This window comes from Anguilla rostrata, chromosome 3 (assembly GCF_018555375.3).
Source record: "Anguilla rostrata isolate EN2019 chromosome 3, ASM1855537v3, whole genome shotgun sequence".
NCBI classification, from domain to species: domain Eukaryota; kingdom Metazoa; phylum Chordata; class Actinopteri; order Anguilliformes; family Anguillidae; genus Anguilla; species Anguilla rostrata.
The window spans coordinates 69,718,096-69,744,786 of record NC_057935.1 but is presented as its reverse complement, the minus strand read 5'-3'; the positions used below and the strand labels follow the sequence as shown (position 1 = coordinate 69,744,786).

The 26,691-nt window shown below is 47.2% G+C and overlaps 1 protein-coding gene across 1 annotated transcript in view; it reads left to right on the top strand.

The window, feature by feature from the left end:
• Positions 1–25,809, top strand: part of abca12 (ATP-binding cassette, sub-family A (ABC1), member 12) — a 90,610-nt gene extending 64,801 nt beyond the window's left edge. Inside the window, exons 49-71 of the mRNA XM_064329843.1 lie at positions 436–593; positions 1,299–1,535; positions 2,323–2,464; positions 2,578–2,824; positions 3,225–3,314; positions 4,548–4,647; positions 5,914–6,041; positions 7,030–7,250; positions 8,603–8,657; positions 10,916–11,093; positions 11,613–11,728; positions 15,042–15,201; positions 15,628–15,881; positions 16,399–16,700; positions 17,623–17,638; positions 17,952–18,059; positions 18,735–18,885; positions 21,329–21,463; positions 21,768–21,871; positions 22,142–22,234; positions 22,529–22,634; positions 23,932–24,069; positions 24,723–25,809. Coding sequence (XP_064185913.1) covers positions 436–593; positions 1,299–1,535; positions 2,323–2,464; positions 2,578–2,824; positions 3,225–3,314; positions 4,548–4,647; positions 5,914–6,041; positions 7,030–7,250; positions 8,603–8,657; positions 10,916–11,093; positions 11,613–11,728; positions 15,042–15,201; positions 15,628–15,881; positions 16,399–16,700; positions 17,623–17,638; positions 17,952–18,059; positions 18,735–18,885; positions 21,329–21,463; positions 21,768–21,871; positions 22,142–22,234; positions 22,529–22,634; positions 23,932–24,069; positions 24,723–24,830 — 3,347 coding nt within the window. The 3' untranslated portion in view covers positions 24,831–25,809. The remainder of the gene's footprint in view (positions 1–435; positions 594–1,298; positions 1,536–2,322; positions 2,465–2,577; positions 2,825–3,224; positions 3,315–4,547; positions 4,648–5,913; positions 6,042–7,029; positions 7,251–8,602; positions 8,658–10,915; positions 11,094–11,612; positions 11,729–15,041; positions 15,202–15,627; positions 15,882–16,398; positions 16,701–17,622; positions 17,639–17,951; positions 18,060–18,734; positions 18,886–21,328; positions 21,464–21,767; positions 21,872–22,141; positions 22,235–22,528; positions 22,635–23,931; positions 24,070–24,722) is intronic.
• The last annotated feature ends 882 nt before the right edge of the window (positions 25,810–26,691 follow it).

Sequence of the window (26,691 nt, the reverse complement as noted above, 5' to 3'; positions counted from 1 at the left end):
ATTTCAACAAGCGCGAATCCGCAATAGCTGCGACCGCACACGCGCATGCATCCATGTGTGCATGCATCCACACACACACCCTCACACAAACACGTGACCTCTTCTTTGGCTCATGACCAAACTTTCCACAAAATCTTGTGCAAATCTGTGAATCCATTCAGGAGTTATGTGCCTTTTTGTGATAGGGCACGCCCATCGCCACGCCCCCTCTTGGTCAATCGGGTCTGAAAGTTACTCAACTCTACCTTCAGTCATGACCAACCTCCATGCCAAATTTCAGCCTCCTGGGGCGAAAACTGTTGCCGCTACGGGGTGGGGCACTTTTGTGGACCAACTGGCCAACCGACCGACCGACAGACAGAGCTATAGCTATAGCTAATAATAAAAAATGGGGGACTGGGTGGCTGACGCTCTTGAGTTTGTGTGTGTGTCTAGAGCGCACCATCATCCTGTCCACGCACCACCTGGACGAGGCGGAGGTCCTGAGCGACCGGATCGCCTTCCTGGAGAGGGGCGGACTCAAGTGCTGCGGCTCACCTTTCTACCTGAAGGACAAGCTGGCCCAGGGCTACAACCTCACCCTCACCAAGAAGGTAAAGTGGGATCCCTCCCGCCCGGTCGTGCGCATCTTTGTGACTCTTTGCGACTCTTGTTCTGACTCTTAGTGACTTTTAGTGACTCTTTGTGACTCCTGGCATCTCTTGGCGACTTTTTGTGACTCTTTGCGACTCTTGGGTACTCTTGTCAAGCCACCAGTTTCCACTTTTTAAGACTTTTCTCTGTTCATTTTGGCAGATGACGACTTTCGTCATCACACCTGGACATCTTACACCCAGTCACATTTCACTATTTCCAATTCAGTTCAATTCAGTTCAATTACATTCGGTTCAATTCACTTATATTTGGATAGTGCTTTTTTACCAAGAAGCTGTTACAAAGACAATTTAACCACAGAAAAGCAGCAACTTTTAAATATATTCAAGGTGCACAGTTTTGAATGGAATCTGGAGGGAAAGGTTAGTTTTCTTTCTGCTTTAATTGTACTCTCAGTGCATGCGTTTTATGATAACACTCGAAACAAAAAAATAAAAATGATGTCATAACGCTTGAATGCTTTGCACCTTTTTAACCTCTCTGGATTTATCTCTCGCTTTCTTTGTTATTATTCGTCCTTTCATCCTTCTATCTCTCTCTTTCTGCATGCCTTCCTCTTTTGTCTGTCCTTCATTTCCTTCGGATCGCTGCTTTGTGACGTCACTGCTGAACCGCTCCCTCTCTGTTGCCGAAACCCCTATCAGATCCAGACTCCGGGCTCAGAAATGCGGTTTGAGGGCGAGGAGGTGAAGGCCTTCATCCAATCACACCTCCCGGAGGCCCGGCTGAAGGAGGGGGAGGTGGGAGATGTAGTTTACTCCCTGCCGCCCTTCGGCTCGCACAACGTGGAGGCGTACCACGCCCTGCTGACCGGCCTGGACCGAAACCTGGACGCCCTGCAGCTGGGCTGCTATGGGATATCAGACACCACGCTGGAGGAGGTGAGAGATACACACACACACTCACTACACACACACGCATCCACGCACACACACACACACACACACACAAACACGCACGCATACACACACAAACACACACACACACACACACACACACACAAACACGCACGCATACACACACATACACACTCACACACACACTCACACGCATCCACGCACACACACACACACACACACACACAAACACGCACGCATACACACACAAACACACACACACACACACACACAAACACGCAGCACACACACATAACACTCACACACACACTCCACGCATCCACGCACACACACACACACACACACACAAAAACGCACGCATCCACGCACACACACAACACACACACACAAAACACGCACGCATACACACACAAACACACACACACACACACACACACACAAACACGCACGCATACACACACAAACACACACACACACACACGCACACACTCACACTCACACACACACACTCACACACTCACTTACACATAAACGCACACATCCACGCACACACACACACACACACACACACACACACAAACACGCACATACACTCCACACCAATCACATACTTACATAACGACGCATCACACACGCACACACCCACACACACACACACTCACACACACACACGCAGGCACATACGCACACACACCCAGTAAAAACACAGACCTTGAGGAGGAGAGATGCACACAGCTGCTGCAGTTAAAGCTCACACACACAGCCCTGTCACCCTGAGCCTCGGGTGTGAGCTCCGTGTCTGTCTCTCCAGGTCTTCCTCCAGCTGACGAGGGACGAGGAAGAGGGTGAAGGTGCGAGCGGAGGACCCGAGGTCGACTCGGTGGTGGACCTCTCCGTCTCCCGGGAGACGCTCCCCGAGGAGCCAACCGGAAGCAGCGCTGGAGACAAAGAAAGTAAGCCCCCCCCCCCCCGCCTCCACTCCAACCCCCCTCCCCCACATCGATCAGCTCATCAGTCTTTGCTCAATACAAACCTGTCCTCCTCTCCTCCCTCCCTCCCTCCCCAGCTCTGACGGGCTCCTCCACCGTGCGCGGCCTGGCGCTGGTTGGCCAGCAGGTGGCAGCCATGCTGATGAAGCGGGTGCACCACTCGCGGCGGGACTGGAAGGGCCTGCTCGCCCAGGTCCTGCTGCCCGTCCTGTTCGTCATCGCCGCCATGGGCCTGGGCTCCATCCGGAGCAACCTGCAGAACTTCCCCAAGACGGAGCTCTCCCCGGCCCTGTACCGCTCGGGCGAGCAGTACTCCTTCCTCAGGTCAGCCACCGTAGACGTGAGACCCGCTCCGCGCAGTGCATTGTGGGACTGCCCCCGGTCCTCCCAACGCACCACAGATTGTTCACAAATTGTATGGGTATCACAGTACAGTGTTTCTCATGCGAAGGTGTCCCATTTGACTGGCTGATTTATGAAAGGGTCAGATCCATTAGCAGTTATCATACAGGACACGGTGTAAGAGGAACGGATAGGTTTGCTGGTATTATATGCATTTGGTGATGTTTGTATTTATAGCTCCTTGCCCTTTGTGATCACAGTTTTGTCCCTGTCCATTTTTGGTTGAATAATTACGTGTCAGCGGTATGCACTTGCTCTGCAGTAGCTGTCACGTTGTGTGGATGTCTGCGTGGTGACTTACAGTCTGCCCTCTTGTTAACAGCAACCAGAACAGCAACTCCAGCAAACTGGCGGACACCATGATGTCCTTCCCCGGAATCGACAACACGTGCATCGACGGGGGGGCCGAGGCGTGAGTACTGGGCTCCTCCTGCACTTTAATATCCTCACCGAGCTCCGTGTCTCGGCGGGTGTGTTGGGGAGGGGGTTTAGCTCCTCAGAAACACGTCCCTGTCAACGAGGCGCTCCCCCCCATTCATCACACCGCTGCCTAATTCTCCCCGATAAATAACCCGCATGGCAAACAGGCCTGTCTGCTCCGCGCTCACCTGAACATGCGTTAACCCTTTGAAGAGTAGAGCATTTTGGAATGTTTCCATCACATGTTCTAGAACTCCCCGGCTTTCGATTACCAGCAGTGATTGTGACATCAGCGTTGGAATGTTCCGTTAAGAACACATTTGTGATCTTATGCTTTAAAGGGTTGACTGCTTTTGTTCAGTGCCAGTGCGTTGAGGCCTGCTTTCTGTACCGCTGTGGGTGTGAACCTCAGCTTGATAAGTGTTCAGGGACCTGGCGCCCTCACCAGGTGCTTGCGGGTTTGAATCTTGAGTGAGCTACAGCTGCTCTTGAAGAACAACTCTCTAAGGTAGAAGCTTACCAGCTGTGAAGAGGGTCGACCTAGAATGGAGAAGTGCTAGTTGCCACCGACTTGCTAAGAAGAAGGCTGTTGAAAAATGAGTTCTAATATTGTGATAATAAGATCGTGGCCATTCTGGAGTTAACAGCTCGTGAAAGAAAATGTTTGCTTTTCTCTCGCTGAGTCTCTGCCTGTCCAGAGATAGTGCTTTTGAGTGGGCGAGTCTGCCAGACATGCAAAAGATCAAAAAGCCCTATTAAGGAATAAATATTGCCCTTTCTTTCTCTGCCACCTCCGTCCTCTGCCTACTGCCTGTTCCCCTCTTTTTGTGACTTTATATATTAATCTCTCTCTCTCTCTCTCTCTCTCTCTTTCTCTTTCACTCTCTCATTCTTCACCCGAGCTTCCATTCAATGCTATAATGACATATGCACTGTGAAAATGAATAATTGTACCTATGGAATAATCATCTGTGCTCTTTGATGGCTTTACTTGATAGATTAAAGCTTATGGGGTGTACCGGTAATGGCAGTCCTCCCCCAGACCCTAAAAACGATGAAAAACGTCAAGTCGAAGCCACGCTGAGCAACATGTTTATTCATTCATTTATTTTTCTCACCCCGGTGTGAACACGTGTTTGAACTGTGCCGATTCTCTGAGCGCAGGTGTTAATGAATGCATCTTCGGTTTTTGTGGAAGCGTCTCACTGAATCGATGTGCCCGCAGGGTGTGTCCGAGGAGCACGAAATCTGGGGACGAGACCTGGAGGTCGAGTGGAAATGACTCGGTTACGTTCAAAACCTGCACCTGCACCCAGGCGGAGCAGGTGAGCGGGGTTACAGGGGCACATTTAAGAGCAGAAGAACATTACATTACATTACAGTACATTACATACAGTACATTACATTACAGGCATTACATTACATTACATTACTGTACATTACATTACAGGCATTACATTACAGTACATTTCATACAGTACATTACATTGCGATTTACACAACTTTTTACGTACAGCATTTACACTGCATCCGTTTTTACGGCAGAATATACACTGAAACAATGCAGGTTAAGTACTGTGCCTTGCTCAAGGGTACAACATGTGACCTTTAGGTTACAAGACCTGGTCCTTGCTCATTATACCACCACTGACGCCCTGTGTGGATGCCTCTGTGCATCCGTATGTGGATTGCTCAACCTGGTTTTAAGCCTCAGTTCAGTACCAACAGTATTTCCAACAGAATTCTTTCAAAGGCTAACAGTTTCCAGAAGGTGCTGCTTCTGATGGTCTAATGAAGGCAGTATTAATTATATAAACGATGACTACAGCCCTGGGAGAGCAGCGTATAAAATGCTGATTCAGAACAAAGCAGGGATGTCTCATTCATTACTGCTCATTAAAGACCAGTATGGCACTTTTCCTGTTCAGTTTTTGTCTGGCGCGGTCCCTCGTTAAAATCAGATGTTTCTCGTGTACTTTTTGAAAAATGTCTCAAAGCTGTTTTAATGAAAATCATGTCCATGATTGATCTGCACTCAGTATTTGTTTTGAAAGATAAGGCAAAAAACTGAAGGAATTTAATTTGAAAGAATCACCGCAGTGTATATATCAGCTAGACATTTAACGAAGAATAGCATTTGGTCGTAGCCTACCACATCAGCAGCCATTTTAATTTCCTGCTTGGAATTGACGAGATATGAAAATAAAAAGTTTGAGCGCTCAAATAACTCAAGTTTTAATGGTGTGAATGCCCCAAAATTCGGATTAAGGAGTTGATAGATGGCTTGCAAGGGTGTCTGTGTGCAAGTGTTGATGCATTGTGTATTTGCATGTGTGTATGTTCGTGAGTCTGTTTGTGTGTGTGTGTGTGTGTGTGTGTAGATGTGTCTGTTTGTGTGTGCATGTGTGTGTATGTGTGTATGTGTGTGTGTGTGTGCACATATATGTGTATGTCTGTGTTTGTTTGTGTGTGAGTGTGTGTGTGTGCCCGCGTGTGAGTGTGTGTGCATGTGCGTTTGTGTGTCTGTGTTTGTGCGCTATAAATAAAGTTTTGAGACTTCACTCTCACTGGGTATTATTTCTGGGTCCCAGGTCTGCCCCCATTACAATTACCAGCCCCCCCACAAGAAGGCCCCCTCCTCCCAGGTTGTCTACAATCTGACAGGCATAAATATTGAGTCCTACCTGCTGGCCACAGCCAATGACTTCATCCGGGACAGGTGAGAATTACCACATCCTCTGTATATCAGCTGTATATCAACTGTATATCATTCTGGAATCAAGTGACCCTTTTTCACTCATAATAAAGAATGATGCTCTGTACTGCTGACATGAAGTAAATAATTACAGAAATACAGTTTTAGTCCATATTTATTCTGATTTAAAATTTCTTTTATAAGAGATACTTTGGCAAAGATGGCAGCATACAGTCAGCATACAACAGTACTTTGAAATGGAAAAAAGGGCATAAAAACTGTATAAAGATCATAAAGTAATTCCCATTCTAAAATGTACAAAGAATAAGTAAGAGTGTAATCTGAAAGATTCAAAATGCAGCCGATCGATCTTTGGTTTACATGTGAACGTAAAACTGCAGTAAATTTACTCTTTCAAATGTGTCCGTTGTCCTCGTTGTTAAAGTTGAAGTATTCATGTTTGCTTCTGCTGTATCTAGGTAAAGTAAAGGACTGCAGTGCATATGCCTTTGTATCAGGGGGCCCGTCTTACCTCAATTGAGTGCTTCTTTCGCCGCAGATTGGGTTAGGGCGGCTGCTTGCTCAGGACCTCGCCCCCAGGCCTAAACTGGACCCATGGACTGCCAGACAACGGACCTCCTAGGTAACGACTATGTTAGGTTCCCGTTGCTGTGTTATGTTAAGGACCCGGTGATGCAGACGTATGCTGCGTAGGCGTGCCTGTCTGTCACCATACGTGAATACACGATCTGTACGCCCAAGGGCTAGATGCGCCTGGTAGCCGCTCATGCGGCGGACTACCTAACCATTTTTTTGATATTTTTGTGTGCCGTTTGCTCGGATTACATGTAGACACTACGCAGAGTCGTGTACTTAACTTATTTTTGCGTGCTGGTTGGAACTTATACTTCTCGAATTACTTCTGCACTGCTGATGTTCTCATTGCTGTTTTCTGTGATATTTTTTTAGACGATGATGAGAATTATTTCTTGCAGTGGTTCTGAAATGTGGTTTTTGCGTTTGTGTTTGTGCATGTGTGTGTGTGTGCGTGCATGCTTACGTGTGTATGTGTGTGTGTGTGTGTGTGTGCGTGTGTGTGTGTGTGTGTGTTTGTACTCTCTCAGGTCTGGTATAACCCTGAGGGATACCACAGTATGCCCGCTTACCTGAACAGCCTCAGCAACTTCATCCTGAGGTCCAACCTCCCGGATGGCAAGAAAGCAGAAACATACGGTGAGCGGCTGCTCTCTGCTGCCCTCTACAGGGCACCGTTTATAAACCCATGTTCAATGCAAATGGCTGGCTCTGCTTTACAGTACATATCCACCTGTTTTTATAAAGCACTGGTACATATACATGTACTACGCGATGCAGTGCAGAAGTCCTCCAGGGTTCAGTGCAGAATGACAACAGCATTGACGGTTAAACCCGTTTAATCTCCAAGTTCACCCTCACACTGGGCTTAAATCCACACCACACTGCTTCTGACCGTATCAGACCGGTTTACAATGCTCATCTGATCAGAGACAAATAAGATAATATTGTCGAGTTTAAATGCAGTCCATTTTTTGTGCAGTTTGCCCTTTTGGGTTACGATTGCAATCTCCCCCAATATCAAGTACAATTCCACTGAAGGAGGCCAGCGCCCTGACCTCTGAACCCTGACCCCTGACCCGCTATTTCCCAGTGCCCCATCTGTAAGGGGGACGGTGGCCTGAGCGCTGTCACCTCATTGGCACTGTGTGAAGCTCAGGCTGCCGCTTGGTCTCGGAGGCCACGCGCACTCTCATATTAATGCAAAGCAGGCTGTCGGAGGAGCACCGGCACTGCTATTGCATCTCTGGCCCCGGTCTTATCTCGACACTCACGGGGCCACCGGCTCCGCTGGCCCGGCTGCTTCCAGACGAGATTAGCACAGTCGTAGAGTCAATAAAGAAACGGGGGGTGGGATGGGGGGGGGGGGGGGGAAATGCAATTATGCAGAGGTGGCCTGTGAACTCCGTCGAGTCAACAAGGGGAGTAAGTGGGAGGGAATTACATTACACCGGATCTCTGAGGATTTATCATGGGATGTCGGTTATGTCGGTTGGTTTAAATTTGAGAAAAAATGCATATGTGTGTGTGTGTGCGTGTATGTGTGTGTGTGTGTGTGTGTGTATACCATCAAATATTCCCATATAAGAAAATGCAAAATGGAATGAATAGATTTTTTGTGTTAAAATAAATTCTCACATGAATTATGTAGAAACACCCATATATTCATAACTGATTTTATGAACCTACAGAAACATAAACTGTAAACGCAATGTTTAAGGCATTCAAGTAATAAATACTCGAAATTATTTAATAATCGTCTGATACTCATCAACGATACAGCTAAAACATACTCACATTTTCTATTATTTTTTCTATTATAACAAAGAAAGAGGCCTCGCTTTTTTAAAATTTATTGCTAAGTGAAGTTCTGCCTCAGAGCTTGTCCTTTTTGAACAAGTGGAAATCCACGTGTAGCGTCTCATCATCCGGAAGACTTTGAAAAAAGTAATCTTAAAATTGTTCTGTTTGTGATTTTTGTCCCCCTGCAGAGATTTCGGTGTCCAGCCACCCCTATCCCGGCAAGGTGCAGGACGAGGACGCCATGTAAGGACCCTAATCTCTCCGTCTGTCCTGCAGCGTTTGCGTGAATGTGTTTGCGTCTGTTAGCAGATGTCTGTTCCTGAAATGGGGGGAAATAGACAGTTGCCTTTTTTTTTTTTTTGCATCCGCACAGCTGGGCGTTTACATGGGCAAATTAATAAGAGCAAGCGTCCGTGCGGTGTTAAAAGGAACTCCGCACGTAAGGATCTTCGCACGTAAGCTTACTGGCAACAAAATCAAATAAATCGGGGGCAAGTCTGCCCAACGGAAGCCACTCGAATCAACCTGGGCCCGATCAATTGGAAAGTAATTCAATGAAATTCATTCAATAAAACTTCATCAAAAATCCCTCCAGTGAAAGGTTATGAATGGTCGTGACACGTGCTACACAGTGCTTACGACAGCTTATACATTTTGTGGGTCTGAGCACGGTAAAGCAGCAGGACAGCCAGAAATATTAATATATTATATTCATATATTTGGACCTGCATGGAACTACCTACTGTAGGTGGGCGTTCACAGCTGTGTGTGGAGGCTCAGGCAGCCATGATAAATGAGTGGTCCCTGCCTACCGCGGTGAAATGAAGTACTCCGTTTGGAAATGGGAGATGTTCCTGCACCTACCTGGCTGAGTTTTGAGCAATGAAATAATCCGATCCGACTACTTTATATACTCATGGTTTAAAAAAAAAAAAAAAAAATGCGTTATGTTTTTAAAACTCATTTTCTTGAGCAGCAGGTTTTATTGATTAGTGGCCTGATGGTGGTGTGTGTTCACTCTCAATGTGACGCAGAGGTTAATTGATTCGATAGCCAGTTTCCTGTTTAAAAAAAAAAAAAAAATTTAAAAGCCTCGGGTAAAGGCGAAAGCCCGCGTGTTAAGAGCTGGGTGATATTCGCAGGGGGGTGTCGTCCTCACGTTACATACGTGGCCGAGCCGTTAGCCAGCTAGCCGCTAGCGTCACGCACGATTAATCACGTCGGGAAGAGGCCCCCATGGAGCTGGCGTACCCGGATAATGCCTCTTTGGGGGTCGTCCCTCACCGTTCACATACACGTGACGCCGAGCCCGTTAGCCAGCTAGCCCGCTAGCGTCCAACGCTGCGATTTAATCACCCGCGAGGAGAGGAGGCCCCCCCATGGAGCCTGGCGTTACCCCCGGATAATGCCTCTTTGGGGGAGGGTCGTCCTCACCGTTCACATACGCGTGGCGCCGAGCCGTTAGCCAGCTAGCCGCTAGCGTCCAGCCGCGATTTATACCGTGGAGGAGGCCCCATGGAGCCTGGCGTTACCCCCGGATAATGCCTCTTTGAAAGAGATGCCTGGGCATCAGCACTCCGTCAGGGGCGTGAGCTGGGGGGCCCGGGGGTGCATTAATCTCCCCTCCAACACGTGGGGAGGGGGGGAGGGAGGGGGGGAATCCCATCACCACGGAAACACAGAGCTCAGTTTAACCCCCTGCTTCACTCCCGAGCTAACGGCTAACGCTGTCGTACGCCTCGTGCGTCACGTTTCCGTTTTCAAGGTCTGGCCCTGTTTGAAGACCAGAATCGTCTGTAATTGTTCAGCTCTTGCCCTTTCTTTTCTCTTCCTCCTCCACCCTTTCTCTCCGTCTCTCTCTCTCTCTCTCTCTCTCGTATCTCTCGCATCCTGTGTTCTCATCTCTTGCCAGAAAGCAAGCACTCTGGCAGGATGACTCATCCAAAACAGACGGATATTGGATGGAGTTTAGGGAGAAAGTGTGCGTGCCCGTAGTAGTAATGAGATCCAAGGCTGTGAGCCTGGCCTATGCTGCCAAACGTGGGCTGGGCTAATGCTGACGCCAATGCTAAGACAAATACTAATGCGAACGTTAGTGCTAAGACAAATGCTAATGTTAATGCTATGACAAATGCTAATGCTAACCTTAATGCTAATGCTGCTTTTTAATCTTTCGCCTCACAGACGAGATGAATATTTCAGTCGCCAAAATATTATCCAAGTAGCAATGTGCGCTTCTTTTTTTGTTAAAGTACACTTAATATTTAAATGTTTAAATATGTGTTTATATATACCCACACCCCCCACCCCATAACAAAAACACACACACACACACACACATATGTGTGTATATATACTGAAATTGAAACCCTCTTAGACTGCCTCACGGTAACTGAGGGCAGTGATTGTAGCGCTTGTAGCACGACGGCGCTAGCGGCGTGAGATGTGTCCGGTTTAATTTTGACGCCGCCGGTTCTCTCTCCCCGTCCCGTCCGCGGCAGGGTACGGAGCCTGGTTCACATCCTGGTGGCCCTCTGCATCCTGACGGGCTACTCCATCATGTCGGCCAGCTTCGTCATCTACGAGGTGCAGGAGCACCACAGCGGCTCCAAGGGGCTACAGCACATCTCCGGCATCGGGGAGCCCTTCTACTGGGCCGTCAACTTCCTCTACGACATGGTACGATCCGCCTCCTTTCCACCTTCCAACTTCCTCTATGACATGGTACGATCCGCCTCCTTTCCACCTTCCAACTTCCTCTATGACATGGTACGATCCGTCTCCTTTCCAACTTCCTCTATGACATGGTATGATCCCCCCCCCCCTTTCCACCTTCCTCTATGACATGGTACGATCCGCCTCCTTTCCAACTTCCTCTATGACATGGTACGATCCACCTCCTTTCCAATTTCCTCTATGGCATGGTACGATCTATTTAATTTAATTTAATTTTTCTTCAAAATTCCAAGCCAGTGTTGTAGAACCCCTTTACTTTCCGTTACCAACGGCGATTCTGACATCAGCATTGGAATGTTCAGTTAAGAACTCACACCGTAAAAGGGTTAATCAAAATGAAAAGATTCTGTTGAGTGGTGTGCTCTGGGAGATGGAGCAGAAGGGGCGGTTGGAGGGGGGGGGGGGGGGTGGTAGTATAGTCTCCGTTGTAGGTGTGACTGTCCGTGCTGTCTCTCTCCGCAGGCCCTGTACATGGTCCCCGTGACGATCTCCATCGCCATGATCGCAGCCTTCCAGCTCCCGGCCTTCACCAGCCATAACAACCTGGGCGCGGTGGCGCTCCTGCTGGTGCTCTTCGGGTTAGTACGCCCACCCCCCGGCCTGATTAGTAGCCCACCCCCCCCCCCCCACCCCCCGCCCCGCAGCTTAGTATGCACCCCCACATCTTAGTACGCACCCCAGCATCACCTCAGATTAGTACACGCTCCGGAAAAAACCAAAAGCCAAACGCTCACAGCAGCCACCCCCCCCTCTCAAAAATGACCTTTAATACAGTGATTCATCTTCAGTTGATCCAGACTGCCACATCCTCTTAGCCCTTTCTCTGGAGGTAACGCTCACCAGGCTCTCTCTTCAGCTGCCTTCTCTCTTCAGATCCCTCTAACCCGGGCGAAGACTTCTTCTGCGACAACATGGCAGATAGACTCAGCAATTCATTTTTTGTCCCCTGTAGGGGACATAAGTCTGGTGTTAATCTCAAGAACCATAAATCCTGCAAGTATGAAACCTTCGCTCGAAAGGACATTCAATGAAAACACTATGAAAAGTATTTTTGAAAATGCGGCATGTTTTGTCATCCAGGACACACTAATATGTCCAAAAAAATTAAAATCCTTTTATGCTGGAAAAACTTTTTTTTCCAGATTTCAGGCGATATGTCACTATGATTATCGTTCCCATCAATTTCCATCCATTTTTTGAGTGTTTTCCTCCCCACAGGGCAGTTCTTTTCACTTTCTTGCTTTTTGGGGGTACAGGCCTGATTTTTTGTTTTTCCTTCTGATCCACCGTAATCCGTCTTTGCGAGAGTTCTCTGTTAAAACGTGCGGTACAAATCAAATGATGCTAATGAAAAAAATGGCTGCATTTTCTCTTAAGCATTTTTTGGAAATTTGGCAACCCTTACCCACTCTCACTCTCAGCTGCCTCTAAGAGGCGTAGTCCCTTCACAAAGCCTGTCAATCAAATGGAGATTTCTGCCCCTGGTTAGGAACTGTGCCACGATTTTTCAGGGCGTGTCTGAGAGATTCAGCTAAGCTGAACCACTGGTAAATATGAGCAGGCGAAGGAGATTCACAGCCAAAGGGCTGCCTTTTGTTCAGCCGAAGAAAAAAAAAAATTCGGTTGAAAAATGCCTTTTTTGAAAATTGTAAAGTCGCACCAGCCCTCACCCCCCGCCCCCCCACCCCCACCCCCACCCCCATGGAGGTCTTTGAAAGAAGATGGCGCTGCACTGCTTCTCCTGCAGCTGTAATGAGCTCCGTGTCTCTGGGGGGGGGGGGGGGGTTTAGCTCCTCAGAAACACATCCCTGTCAGTGAGGCGCTCCCCCCCATTCATCACACCGCTGCCTAATTCTCCCCGATAAATAACCACACGGCAAACAGGCCGGTCTGCTCCGCGCTCACCTGAACATGTGCAATTGCTTTTGTTCAGAGCCTGGCGCCGATGCCTGTATCTATCTTTCTCTCTTTCTCTCTCCCTCTCTCTCTCTCTCCTCTTACAGAATCACATACGCACACTCCCCATGTGCGTGCACACACATGCACTCGCACGCACAAACACAGACACACACACATATTCCCTCTCAATCACACACACACACACTCCGCGATTATTTTGTGTGCACACGAACGCACAAACTCTCTGTCTCTCTCTCTCCCCTCTTACAGAACCACATACACATGCAAACGAACACACACACACACATTCTCTCTCTCTCTCTCCCCTCTCTGTCTTTCCCCGTCTCCCTCTATCTCTCTCTCATATACACATTCTTTCTTCGTGCTCAGTCTCTGTTTAAACACATCTTTTCTCTTGACCTCAACACCCCAATCACCACGAGTAATGAATAAAACAAGATTACTCAGAGGAAAGGAAATGGATGAGTTTTCCTCATCACAAGATGAAGCCATTTATCTTCAAGCTTCTCAGCTTTGTTTCTCTAATGTTTCCTCTCTGTCACTAAAGATATTTTTTATATGCAATATTGTTATTTTGTTTACATGTTCCTCTCATCCCAGATTAATTAAACTCAAAGAATTAGTCTGTTCCTGAATACCAATATCCTTGATTTGCAAAAGCAGATTTGCATTTGAATTTCTTTTTGTGTTGCTGAATCTGTCTGTGTTGTGCAAAGCAGTATCTATAATGTTAATATTCTTTATAAAGTGCCTGTCTGCTTTGGCCCTCATTAAAGAACCGGAATATCCATAATAATTGACTGAAGAGGTTGATGACTAATCCCTTGCAGCGATTATTTTCTTCTGGAATTGTGCAATATGTATCTGGTGTGATTGCACAATTAACAATAAGAAACTAAAAAAAAAAATTATTTATATATTTATATGTATATATATTTATATATGTCACGTGTGCATGATGCCATCTCCGGATGTGCTACAAGATGCAGACCTTATGTATTCTTTGGGTTCAAGCTGTAGAGAAATGATGTGGAGAACTTGACAAAAACTTGGTGGGTTAATAATAGTTCTGCTGCGTTCCCCTCATTTCCTGAGATGGGTGTGGTGTATCTCGCGTGCGTGCTCTGATGTGTCAATGATGTCTGTGTAGTACATCACAATGATGTCTGTGTAGTTCATCACAATGATGTCTGTGTAGTACATCACAATGATGTCTGTGAAGTACATCATAATGCCACAGTTGTTTACAAATGGCTTCTCTATGGTAAACTGTGTGAAATGAGCCAGACTCAAAAAGCTGGACACTGCCACAGTGTTAGTGGTACTCAAAATGATTGTACAGTGTGGACGGGTCTCAGAAACTGTATGTTATTAATATGAGCCATGTGGGTGTTCGTGGCAAGTGTAGAGTCTTCTCCTACACTCTGATCGAAGTGATGTGGACTTTCAGGCAGTATGATTTGTGACATTATTAGGACAAAAAAACAATGACATTTAAGTGATCACAGTCTATAACCGGGGTTCCCAAACTGGGGGTTGCAACCTCGTGTGGGGTCACCTGATTTGAGGATGGGGTTGCCTGAAAATTTTGGAGAAAAAAAATTATAATAAAAAAAAAATTCTGTATTATTTTGTCTGTTTAGAATATGTGAATGTAGGCCACTACATGCAAAGCATCACAACTATCCAACTATAATAAAGCTATGGGGCACGGGAGGTCCTGGTGTATCTCCAATATTGTCATGGCTACAGGGTGTTGTTAGGCATGAGGCGTGTGTGCGTGTGGGGTCTTGGGGTCATGTAAATTTGTGAACATTCATTTGGGGTCACAACAGAAAAAAAGTTAGGAGGTTCCTGTTCTATAACCATCTTCGTTCCATTCTCATCGCTCTCGGTACTCTTTATTTCTATGACCTCTGACCTCCGACCCTTCTGTTCTGCCACCATACCCCCCCCCCCCCTCTCCCCCAGGTTTTCCACCTTCCCCTGGATGTACCTGCTGGCCGAAGTCTTCAAAGACACGGAGATGGCCTTCATCAGTTACGTCTGCATCAACCTCTTCATCAGCGTCAACACCATCATCTCTACCTCCGTGGTCTACTTCCTGTGGCAGCTCAACCTACAGGATGAGGTGAGGAAGAGGAAGGGTGATCAGGTGGTGCCCATGTAAAAAAAAAAAAAAACAGTATGCAGAAGTATACCTGAAATATACTATTTTATACTTAAGAATACTTGAAGTATAATTAAAGTGTTATATCAAGTATGCTGAGTATGCTATTTTACATGGGCGTACTTCCCACATAGGTAGATGGAGCCATATTTGAAAAGACATTTTTACATGTGTATTACGGGTTGCATGTGTTTTATTGAGCTAACTGGCTGTACAAACCAACAGTGGTTCACTCGTAAATTAGATCACAGTAAAAAAGTTTCATACAGGGACACAAGAACAGTCTTCAGCTGTCATTCATGCTCTTATCACGAAATGTAGCTAAAATGTCTCCCTCTCTCTCCCTCTCTCTCTCCCTCTCTCTCTCTCTCTCTCTCTCCCTCACAGAGCATCCACCATGTGTACCAGATCCTCAGCTACGTCTTCCTCATCTTCCCCCAGTTCAGCTTCGGTAACGGGCTGATGGAGCTGGCGCGGGTGGAGATGCAGGTGCAGATCCTGAGCGCCTACGGCATAGACGCCTCGAAGGACGCCTTCGGCATGGACGTGCTGGGCTGGATGTTCGTCTCCATGTTCCTGCAGGGGGCGCTCTTCTTCACGCTGCGCCTGCTGCTGAACAAGTGGCTGCTCCGCAGGCTCAGGTGAGGGCGGGGGGGCCACAGGTGTTCTCTCGGACCGTAGCAGCTGATCCCAGATCAGCCACGGACTGATCTGGGCTCAACACTTTTGGGGACAGAACGTGTCTGTAGGATCCAGGTGGTTGTAACCGGATGTAGGTGGCTTTGAGGAGTTGAGGATGATGGAAACAGGAACAAGGCAAAACAAAGGGATGGACAATAGTAATGGAAAAGAGTTAAGAGAGGTAGAGGGTGGGAGGGAGAGAGAGAGAGAGTGAGAGGGAGAGAGAGATTTCAAATTCAATTCCAAGAGGTTTCCAGTTCATTTTTAAGTTCTTTAAGTTTTGGTTCATATAGATACCTTCCACAGTGAATGCATTTGTAGAGGCTGATATGGATATTCTCCTCCCTTTCCATACACTTTGCATCCATACATTTCATTCATTTCCCAGTACCCTCATCCTCCTCCCATCTCCGTACCAAACTCCCCACTCCCCCCCCCTTCATATTCTCACGCCCCCACGTCCCCTCTGACCCACAGGCGGCTCGTCTGCCGCCGGAAGACCGTGCCGGACGCGGGCATCAAGAACGAAGACGAGGACGAAGACGTGGTGGCGGAGCGCGAGCGCGTGATCCGAGGCGGGGCCAGCTCCGACCTCCTGCAGGTCAACCAGCTGACCAAGGTGTACCGGCACCTCAAAAAGAAGGTGCAGGCGGTCAAGCGGCTGTCTGTGGGCATCCCCGCTGGTGAGGTGAGCCCAAACTCCGCCCCTCAGGAGGGGCCTGCTCCTGACGGTCCTCAGGACCCCTTCTTCTCCGTGCTGCCAATGCCAAATGAAGCCGGTGTCGTTTCATGAGCTTCCTTATTGCTTTTCCTCCAGAAGAGCTTGACATCTTCCTAAGACCCGGAAAAATGTTGTTGGAAGTATTTTACATTTTTTTGACACAATCCAGGTGTCTTGGATGGCAAATCATGTTGCAGCGAAAGTATTTTCAAAAGTATTATTTATTTTTTATTAAAATGTTCCTTGTAGCGTAGGTTTCAGCACAGTGGAATGTGTGGTTCTTGAGACCAAGACCGCAGACTCATGTCCAATACAGGGGACAAAAAAAAAAACTGCTGGATCTTAGGAGGATGTGTGGCATCACATTGCGGTTGAGTCGTATCTACGGGTGGAAATAGTCTAAAAACTTAACCGCAATAGATTTTTTGGAGAGAGTCGCTTATGAGATATCAGGGGATCCTTATATGCGATGTTTTTTTTTTTCTCCCTCGCTTCCCCTGGGCATATTAGGTTTTTAAGTTACTGCTTCATTAAGTGCAGGGGAGATGATTTATCTGCTCGTGAGTGAATCGTAGCTGCGGTCCTCTTTCACTGATGGTTCCATCAGCACTGGAGGGCCGTATGCGGTTATACAGCCTTTGTACACCACAGACTGCGACATGGCAGGAATTCATCATCTGAATTATTTAGCTCTGTCTGCAGATAGTGGCATTTGTAGGATGTCAAGCTCGAGTATCTTTTTTGAAACCCCCGTACCATTGCATTGTTTTGTATTACAGCCATGCACTGCATCCGTTTAATAAATAGAAAAAATGACACAAGAATTCCGTATTCCCATGATAATAATAATAAATACTTTTGTGTGTAAATACTTTCACGGAAATGTCCTGACAGAACCATGCAATTCTACAACGCTAAATTATTCATAGTAATTCATATTTGTGTCATAACATGCTCTACTGTATGACTGTCATTTTTAGCTTGTGGGCGTAAAGTGTTACCTGGGCATGATGAAATGAAATGCTCACCCATTACATTACAGGCATTTAGCAGATGCTGTTAATCGAGAGCGACTTACACAACATTTCACACAGCATTTACACTGCATCCATTCATACAGCTGGATATATACTGAAGCAATACAGGTTAAGTACCTTGCTGAAGGGCACAATGGCAGTGTCCTATCCAGGAATTGAACCTGCAACCTTTAGGTTACAAGCTCAGTTCCATAACAATTACACTACTCTGCTCACCCTAATGTGTCTCCCCCCTCCTCTCTCTCCCCCCCCCCCCCCCCCCCCCCCTCCAGTGCTTGGCTTTTGGGCGTGAACGGGGCCGGCAAGACCACCACCTTCAAAATGCTGACGGGAGACATCAGCCCCACGGACGGGGTGGCGCAGATCCTTGACTGGGACGGGTACGAGACCTCGCCCGCTCTCCTGAAATTGGCGCCCCGTGCGTCCCCGTTACTGCGCTCGCAAACGCCGCTCCGTCCCTCAGCCAATCAGCTGCCGCACGTTTAGCATCCAAAACACAACCCTGTGCTCTTATTGGCTCACAACCATCCCACAACATTCTTATTGTATTGCCCTATTCAAGGCTCTACAGTGCTCCCATTTTAAGAGCATTTGCTCCATAATATTGGTGTGTGCTACCTGTAAAAATAATTTGGGGAGTGCATCTACTAATTGGGCTGCATTAGTGTGCTCCTAATTCATTTAGCTGACCGAGCACATGTTAGTGCGGAGCCCTGCACTATTCAGTATACTTAACAGTGTAGGCAAATCTGCTTTTCTAGTGCCTATTAACACTGCATGGCAATCTTATGGCGACAACGAGATCATGATTCCTAGTGGCCAGCTGCTTCCTTTTATAGGTAGCTGTAAATAATAGTGTCCTATTTTGTACTGCATTGCTTTGACTGCCCATCTAAGAAACAATTACTAAGAGAAGGAATGCAGATGAGGGTGGAGCAGTGGAAACCACACTAGCATTGCCAACATTGCTCCAACAACGTCTCAGCAACGTTGGCAGAACGTAACGATTAAAGCCCCCCTCTGCTTGTGCGTGAACCCCTTCCCCCCCCCCACAGGAGGATGGTGGACCTCATGGACTGCCGAAACGAGGGCATCAACGTCGGGTACTGCCCCCAGGTGGACGCCCTGGACGACCTGCTGACGGGCGAGGAGCACCTGTACTTCTACTGCCGGATCCGCGGCGTGGCCAGGACGGAGATCGATGGGGTGAGAGAGAGAGAGAGAGAGGGAGGGAGGGAGGGAGGGAGGAGGAGAGAGAGAGAGAGAGAGAGAGAGAGAGAGAGGGAGGGAGAGAGAGAGAGAGAGAGGAGAGAGAGAGAGAGAGAGAGGGATGGAGAGAGAGAGGGAGGGAGGAGAGAGAGGGAGGGAGGAGAGAGAGAGAGAGAGAGCGAGAGAGGGAGAGGGAGGGAGAGAGAGAGGGAGGGAGGGAGGGAGGGGAGGAGAGAGAGAGAGGAGAGAGAGGAGGAGAGAGACAGAGAGAGAGAGAGAGAGAGAGAGGCTACCTGGCCTGACGGGACGGGGTGGGTGGGGGTGTTGTAGGGTCATAAATTCGGATGGTTATGGTCCCGCGTCCCAATTAAAAGAGACACCATGCCAGGAAATCACGTTCAAATCCATCCTGCTCAAGATTTGGCTTTTAATCGGCGTTTGATTTGACTGAGCGTTCATGTTTATCTGCTAAATGTACTGTAGGCGTTCACCCACTATTGACTGGAAATCAGATGAAAGGAAATTCATGATATTTTGTCACATTCATTTAAAAGTTGTGTACATACTGTAGGTAGTGTGTGCTTTTAGTCACTCAATTTCAGTATGATCTGGCTGGCAGAATGTCCGCTTTAGCATCTAGCATGGTTAATCTCAATTACACGTAATCGTTGTAAAAATAGGTCTTAAGATTTGTGATGACGCATGATGTTCTCCTGGGCCCGTGCACTGCATACGGGCTCATGCTTATCTCGGAATGGCAGCTAAAGCTTTCCGCCTTCGCTCGAGCGAAGCGTAGCGAAATTTACTCCGCAGGGTCGAGTCGAGATGGACGTGAGGCCCGTTTTGAAAACGCCGAACGGCGTTTGAAGAAGTGGGCATGAGTACGTCTGCTGGGTAACGGCGCTGCTATTCCAGTTCCCATCGAACGTACTGTAGCGCTATAGCCGCGTTAGCGTCGTTAGCCTGCCGCGATGTTATGACGCCGCCGTGGAGCGCGGTAGCAGGGGAACGATGCGTCAGGCCAGTTTCGACAAAAACCGCGGAGCAGATTTTTCTAGCCTTTTTGTCTGATTCGCCACTCGCTCTTGTTTCCGGGGGAAACACACCGCGTTGATGCGATGAAGTCGAGCGGCGGAAGAAAAGCACGAAACCTCGGGAAAAAAATAAAAAACGTGTCCCCTTTTTTACACGTCGAAGCCGTCGCGCAAAAAAAAAAAAAAAAAAAACAAGGCCTCATCGAATCGCCGTTTGTGTCATCATCTTCGGTGCCCTTCCCAATTTATCTCTCCCCCACCCCCCGCCCTTACACCGGGACATAGCGCTTTTATAATGGGAAGCATTACCTCCGATTACCGTCGGCGGGTGCTGACGACGCCGAGCACCGACAGCTCCGAACCGAATCCGACAAAAGAGATTACACACGGGGCCGCTAATTGCCATCGTTACCGCCATTGTTGTGCGGGAAAAAATGGAATAGCAAGGGCGATGGCGATGATGGGGGTGACATCGGCGCTGGTTAATTTGCCGGGACGGGTTTATATTTAGCCCGTCTGTCGGCTCCTGCGGATGCAATGGAGGGGATGGGGGGTAATGCTCTTGCACTTCCTCTCACTTTTTTTAATGAGGTGAGTCATTTCGGTGGGGTGGGGGGGGGTGGGGGTGGGGGTGGGGGAGAAACGGTCTGACGATTCCGTTTGAGATGGCGGGCGGCTGCCGATAAGCATCTTTGCCGCTGGTAATGATGCGGCCCCCTGTAACGATGCAGTGGGATTGGCTAATGGTGGCCTGGGTTCTGGCCCTTGCGGTTCTGTAGCGTTAGGGCCGAGGTCTTGCCCAGGGCCTCTTTGTGTACAGTAGTGTGTATGTGACTGCTGGGTATGTGCCAGGACCTCTTTGTGTACAGTAGTGTGTGCGTGACTGCTGGGTATGTGCTGGGATTTTATGATGGAGAGCAGGCTGCTTGCCTCATGTGTTTTTTAGGCGTATTGAGCTGGGGGAAAGCAGAGAGCATTACATGTAGAGATGGGACCACTGTGTACAAACTCGTGTGGGGGGATTTTTTGTGCGTGGCTGTAGACTCCTGACAGAATGCGCCGTACTCTCACCCTGTGGGTTGCCATTTCACTCTCAAAAAGGATGTGTTCATATCCAAAACACTTTTTGTGTTACTTTTAACACATTTTGTGTCAAAACTATGACTAAGTCATGTGTTACAAAGGGAGACTTTTTTTTTTTTACCACAGACTGTGTTGAAAGTAACACAAACACATGTGTAAAAATGACACATTGTGTGTTGTTTTTAACACATCTATTTTGAGAGTCATCGGTAATCATGAGACACCCCTCCCCCTCTCCTCCCCCCTCCCTCCTCCCCTTACCTGTCGGCCTGACCCTGCGCCCCCCACGGCTGAGTCATGTGACTCTTCTCGCCCCCCCCCAGGTGGTGAACTACCTGCTGAGGAAGCTGGAGCTGGGTTCTCACCGCCACAACACCAGCCTGAGCTACAGCTGTGGCACGCGCAGGAAGCTCTCCACCGCCCTGGCTCTGATCGGGCACCCCCAGATCCTGCTGCTGGTGAGGGGACATCCCCCTGCCCCCCCCCCCCACTGCCCCCCATCCCCCGTCACTCCACTCCCCCAACCCCCCCGAACCCCCACCACTCCTCAGGGCTTTATTTACTGAGTCTGGTCCCCACGGGCATGTTTCATGTCAGCATATGAGCATTCTTCTGTTTGTGAAATATGCTGTCCCACATGACATGCCTGGACCAATCAGGCGTGTGCAGTGTGTGTCATGTCGCTCCTGCGTGTTGGACAGTGTGTGCATTCCGGGCCCTCACACTTTTCCTAACCCCCCCCCCCCCCCCCCACCCCCCCAGGACGAGCCCAGCTCAGGGATGGATCCGCGCACCAAACGCCACCTGTGGAGGATCATCTCAGAGGAAGTGAAGGGGAAGTGCGCCGTGGTTCTGACCTCACACAGGTACGGCGCGTGTGCGTGTGTGTGTGCGTATGTGTGCCTGCATGTGTGCGCATGCGTGTCGCTGCGGCATGAGTTATGTGACTGAACCTTTGCCGTGGTGTGTGTGTGTGTGCGCGTGGATTGACTGGGTCTTTGCCGTGCTGTGTGTGTGCGTGCGTGTGTCTGAAGCATGAGCAGTGTGACTTAGTTTTTGCTGTGTGTGTGTGTGTGTGTGTGTGGGTGTGCATGCGTGTTGCTGACTGAGCCTTGTCGTTTGTGTGTGTGTTGCAGCATGGAAGAGTGTGAAGCTCTGTGCACACGCCTGGCCATCATGGTGAAGGGCCAGTTCCGCTGCCTGGGCTCTCTACAGCACATCAAGAACAGGTCAGTCCCCTCTGGGTCCGCTCTAAACTACACTTTCCGTTTCCTGTGTCTCTGCTCTAAACCACACTTACCATTTTCTGTCTGTTCTAAACCACACTTACCGTTTCCTGTATGTCTGCTCTAAAGCAAACTTACCGTTTCCTGTCTGTTCTAAACGACACTTTCTTGGGCTGCCACGAGGAACAGTACTTTAGCCAGATACATCATGCTGTTTTATTTACTTCCCGGGACCGTGAATAGCTTCTGCATCCCCTACTGTACCGATACCTGCGCTCATTTGCTCCGACCCCTCAGATTTGGCAGCGGGTTCACGGTGAAGATGTACATGGCGGGGGCCTCCAGCAACGTGGACGCCATCACCGACTTCATGCAGCTGCACTTCCCCAGCACTTACCTGAAGGTGAGCCGTGGTGGGCCGTGGAGCAGGGGGAGGGAGCCGCAGCGGCGTGAATGTCAGACTCGGAACAGGAAGCGACACGCCGTCACCGGTCGCCGTCGGTTTCACGGCGCGCGTCGTTCCTCTCGGCCGATTCCGCTTTTGGAAAAGCCGTCCTCACCCTTCACGGTGACGTCTTCTCCCGTTTCTCACCGCGGTGCTCGTCCAGCGCCGTCCTGAAAGCCGAGAAATGAGCACCTGGAGGGCACCGAGGCCCGTTACGTGACACGTTATGAGGAATTTAGGGCACCTCTGACAGTTCAATTAGAATGGATGTGTTACCGCATTTGCAGGGACAGGAAATACATAATTTACTTTTTCAAAAAAAATTTTTTTAAATGAAACAAGTAGTAGGAACTAGGAATTGCTTTCGGTTACCTGTGAAAAATGTATATTATTTTTATGTAATAATAACAACAACAACAATAATAATAATAATAATAATAATAATAATAATCAAATAAGTATTATTATTATTATTATTATTATCATCATCATCATCATAAACATCAGTGTTTTTTAAAGAAAGGATACTAGGACATGTACAGAATGTAGTTTTAGAAAGCGGACAAGCAGATCATTAATAGCATTTTCATAACTGCCCCAGTGCCTGATACAGTTTTTCTGGTCTCTTGTGTTATATCTGCATACTAATGGACACTGTTGGACTGGCCTTTTTTCTGCACTTAAAAAGCCGTAGCATGTTTAAAAACATGGACAGAGTGACAGTAAAATGACAGTAAAAAAATGTGCTTCTTGGCTTTAGTTAATTAAATTTTCTGAAGAGCTGTGGTTTGAAAGCTGTGGCGTGAGATGTTTCTGATGGGGGTTCACCTCTGAAAAACTGTGAAAAAACAGAAAACTAAGAAACAGAACGAGTTCCAATCAAGTGTTTCTACCCAGGCAGCACTGGGGCCAATGAGGCAATGCCTCAGATGCTCATTTGAAGGCAACAAATTGTAGACAAGCTTACAAATGCTATAGATGTTCAGTAATACTTGACTGCTTTCAAATAGGTGGTAAATTGTGTAGTGTGGTAATCTATACATTACACACTTTGATTGGGGGTACCGTTGACCCCTGTGCCATCCATCCCATGACTGCAGTGCGGTTGTCCAAAAACTAGCAGTGGGGAATATTGTGGGTCTGGGTGGGTGATACATGAAACGTGTCCCAGCTTGCTCAGTGCCTGTCTACTCTTCAACCCCCCCTTCCCCAACACTCCCCCCTCCCTCCTCAACACTCCCCCCCCCAAAAACAGGACCAGCACTCATCCATGGTGGAGTACCACGTGCCTGTCGCCCCCGGAGGCGTTGCAGACATCTTCCACCAGCTGGAGTCCCACAAAACTGCACTTCAGATCAAGCACTTCTCTGTCAGCCAGACCACGCTGGACGAGGTACGTGAGAAGATGGCCCCCCTGCTCACTGGACAATACTGCTTCTCAGAATATCACATTAATACATTCCCTTGCGGCTTTTTTTTTTTTTTTTAAACCAGCGGTCATTCTGGCTCAGTTAGCTAAACAGCTACGTGCACCATCACCGGTTCACTTGCAGATAAGATCACACTGAAAGGTTTTTCGTAGGTACACAAGAACAGTCGTTAGCTGCCGTCTTTGTGCTGATCATGATGAAATGTAGCTAAAATGTAAGGCCAGAAAAATGACTGAGATGATTAAATAATTTGAATGAAGTAAGCATGCTATTACAGTACATTAGTGACTGAGAATTTCACCCCCACACTAAAGTAATGTTAAAGGATAGACACTTTCACACAGTGCCTTGAGGTCAAATTTCATGGTAAATGGGCTTTGGAGAGCTCTCCCTGCTCCGCCAGTAGCACATGAAGATAGGGACAATCACCCACGAAAACGATTGCTTACCGATATGTTACAGACAGTGCATACAGAAGAGGAGCATCCAAAAATAATACTCTAAATTACATATGATTACATAGATGCTTCTGTGTGTATTAGTCACTGGCCCCATCGTTTGTTGTGGCATGGACTTAATTATTATCCTGACTCTTGACCGTCTTTGGCCCACACAGGTCTTCATCAACTTCGCCATGGGGAAGGTTGGCATGGAGACGATCCCCATCCACAGCGACGGCTCTGACTCGGACAGCTTAGACTCCGTAGAAGCCGTCGACACATAGGAGGAGAGGAAGGATGGAAGGCCCAATCTTGCCCACGATGCACTACTCCCTATATCTTGACATGCCCTTAGATACTGTAAAATAAGAGTGCCTTTCTACTGTTTTTCAGGAAATACCGATTCTAATATAATGAAGTGTAATGCCTTATTTGTAATGTAACAAATCTACAACAAGCACCTTCCGTTAGATTTATTTGATGCTTTTTTTTTTTGTAAGCACATTAAGCTTGGCCCTGTGAAAAAGGCAGCTCACGTTTAGCATTCTTTGTTCATTGCTGTTCTGTAGGCTAGTGGCACTGTTACTTTGTGCTACCGCAAGGTCAAGATCATGTCAAAGAAATGCTGGGAATGTGTTGTTCACCCCTCCATAATCCAATGAGTCATGCACCACTTTTTTCACCCATGGGGCCAAGCAGTGAAGAAATGTGCAATCAATTGTTTACTATAAGCGTGCATTAAACAAATGTATACCGTTATTTTTACAAATAGCCTATAAGTACTTTGAAAATGTAGGAAATTGGAAAATATTTGGGTTATACTTTTCAGGAAGGTAAAATCAATTATTTAGAACTTTGTTTTTTTTTCCTCTTTGTTTTATATTTCCAGGTGATTTATTGAAGGTGTTATTTATAGGATGAATCCAGACCTTGTGATATGTCACTGATGCCAATCAAAGTTTCTGTAACATGAAAGAAAAATTTTTCACTGTTGTTTTTCTGTGGGATTTGTGATATTACTATAGAACAATTTCCCTTTATTAGTTATTAACCGTCACATTATGTGATTAACTAATCAATTTCTCTGAATTCAATGATGTGCGCACATAAGATTCAATGAATGTATCTCATGTAAAAAGAATAACAGAATATTTAATTAAATATTTCTTTTTAAGCAAATCGCTCAAGAATATTTATCATACATTGATGTACTAGTTTTTAAAATGTACTGAACAGAGGCCTACATTAAATATATATTTCAAATGCTGACTAGCTGATGTTCCTCAACAGTATCAAACAGTACAGTATCAAAGTATTTTATGTGTTTTTTGTCCAATGTAACACCTTTTCTGTGGAGAGAAATACATTACAGGTAAGAAATCAAAGACCTCGTACAATATATCAGGGAATGGAATAAGTCTGAAGCAGTGGAATGAAAGCCAGATTAAGGGAAGATAGGTGCCAACACTCAAGAGTTTTAATGAAGTCCCTGAAACAACTCGAATTTTACCATTGAAACTTTAATCCCCACAAATCAAGAGGAAACGAATTACTTAATTCATAAAAGTGAAAAATAAATAAAGAACTGTCCCTCTAAATCTAATCCTTTTTGATTGGGCAAGAGGGGGACCTTTTAAAGAAGTTGTGCTCGAAGATGTGTAGCACCTACACACAAGAATACACTTCGATATTGTTTCACCACAAAAGACGAAAGGGGGGTCCCAAACAAACAAGCCAAACACACTGCCGATTTAAACTCCTATGTGGAAATCTTGGGAATTAGACGAACGAGTTAACGAATCTCAATGGTGGTGTTTTAGCAAGGTGCCTATAGGTACTGAGCCACAGATACGTTACGTCTGTCTTTCTTTGACACAATACATGTCAGATTCAAACACGCCCCTTTTTGATTACAATTATATTTAACTACATGTAATGCAAAAGCAAAAAAAGTATCTTGGATAACAAAATGTTAGCTAACATAACACAAAACTGAACACACAGGTGAGAAGGGGACCGGTGTTTCAACACCGGAATACTGAACGGAAACCCTAGGACCCAGTTTGAAAGACTCCTTTAAGATACACACGGCGTGTACTAATACCAATAGATATACTATACTATACATCGCGAACAAAATATGTT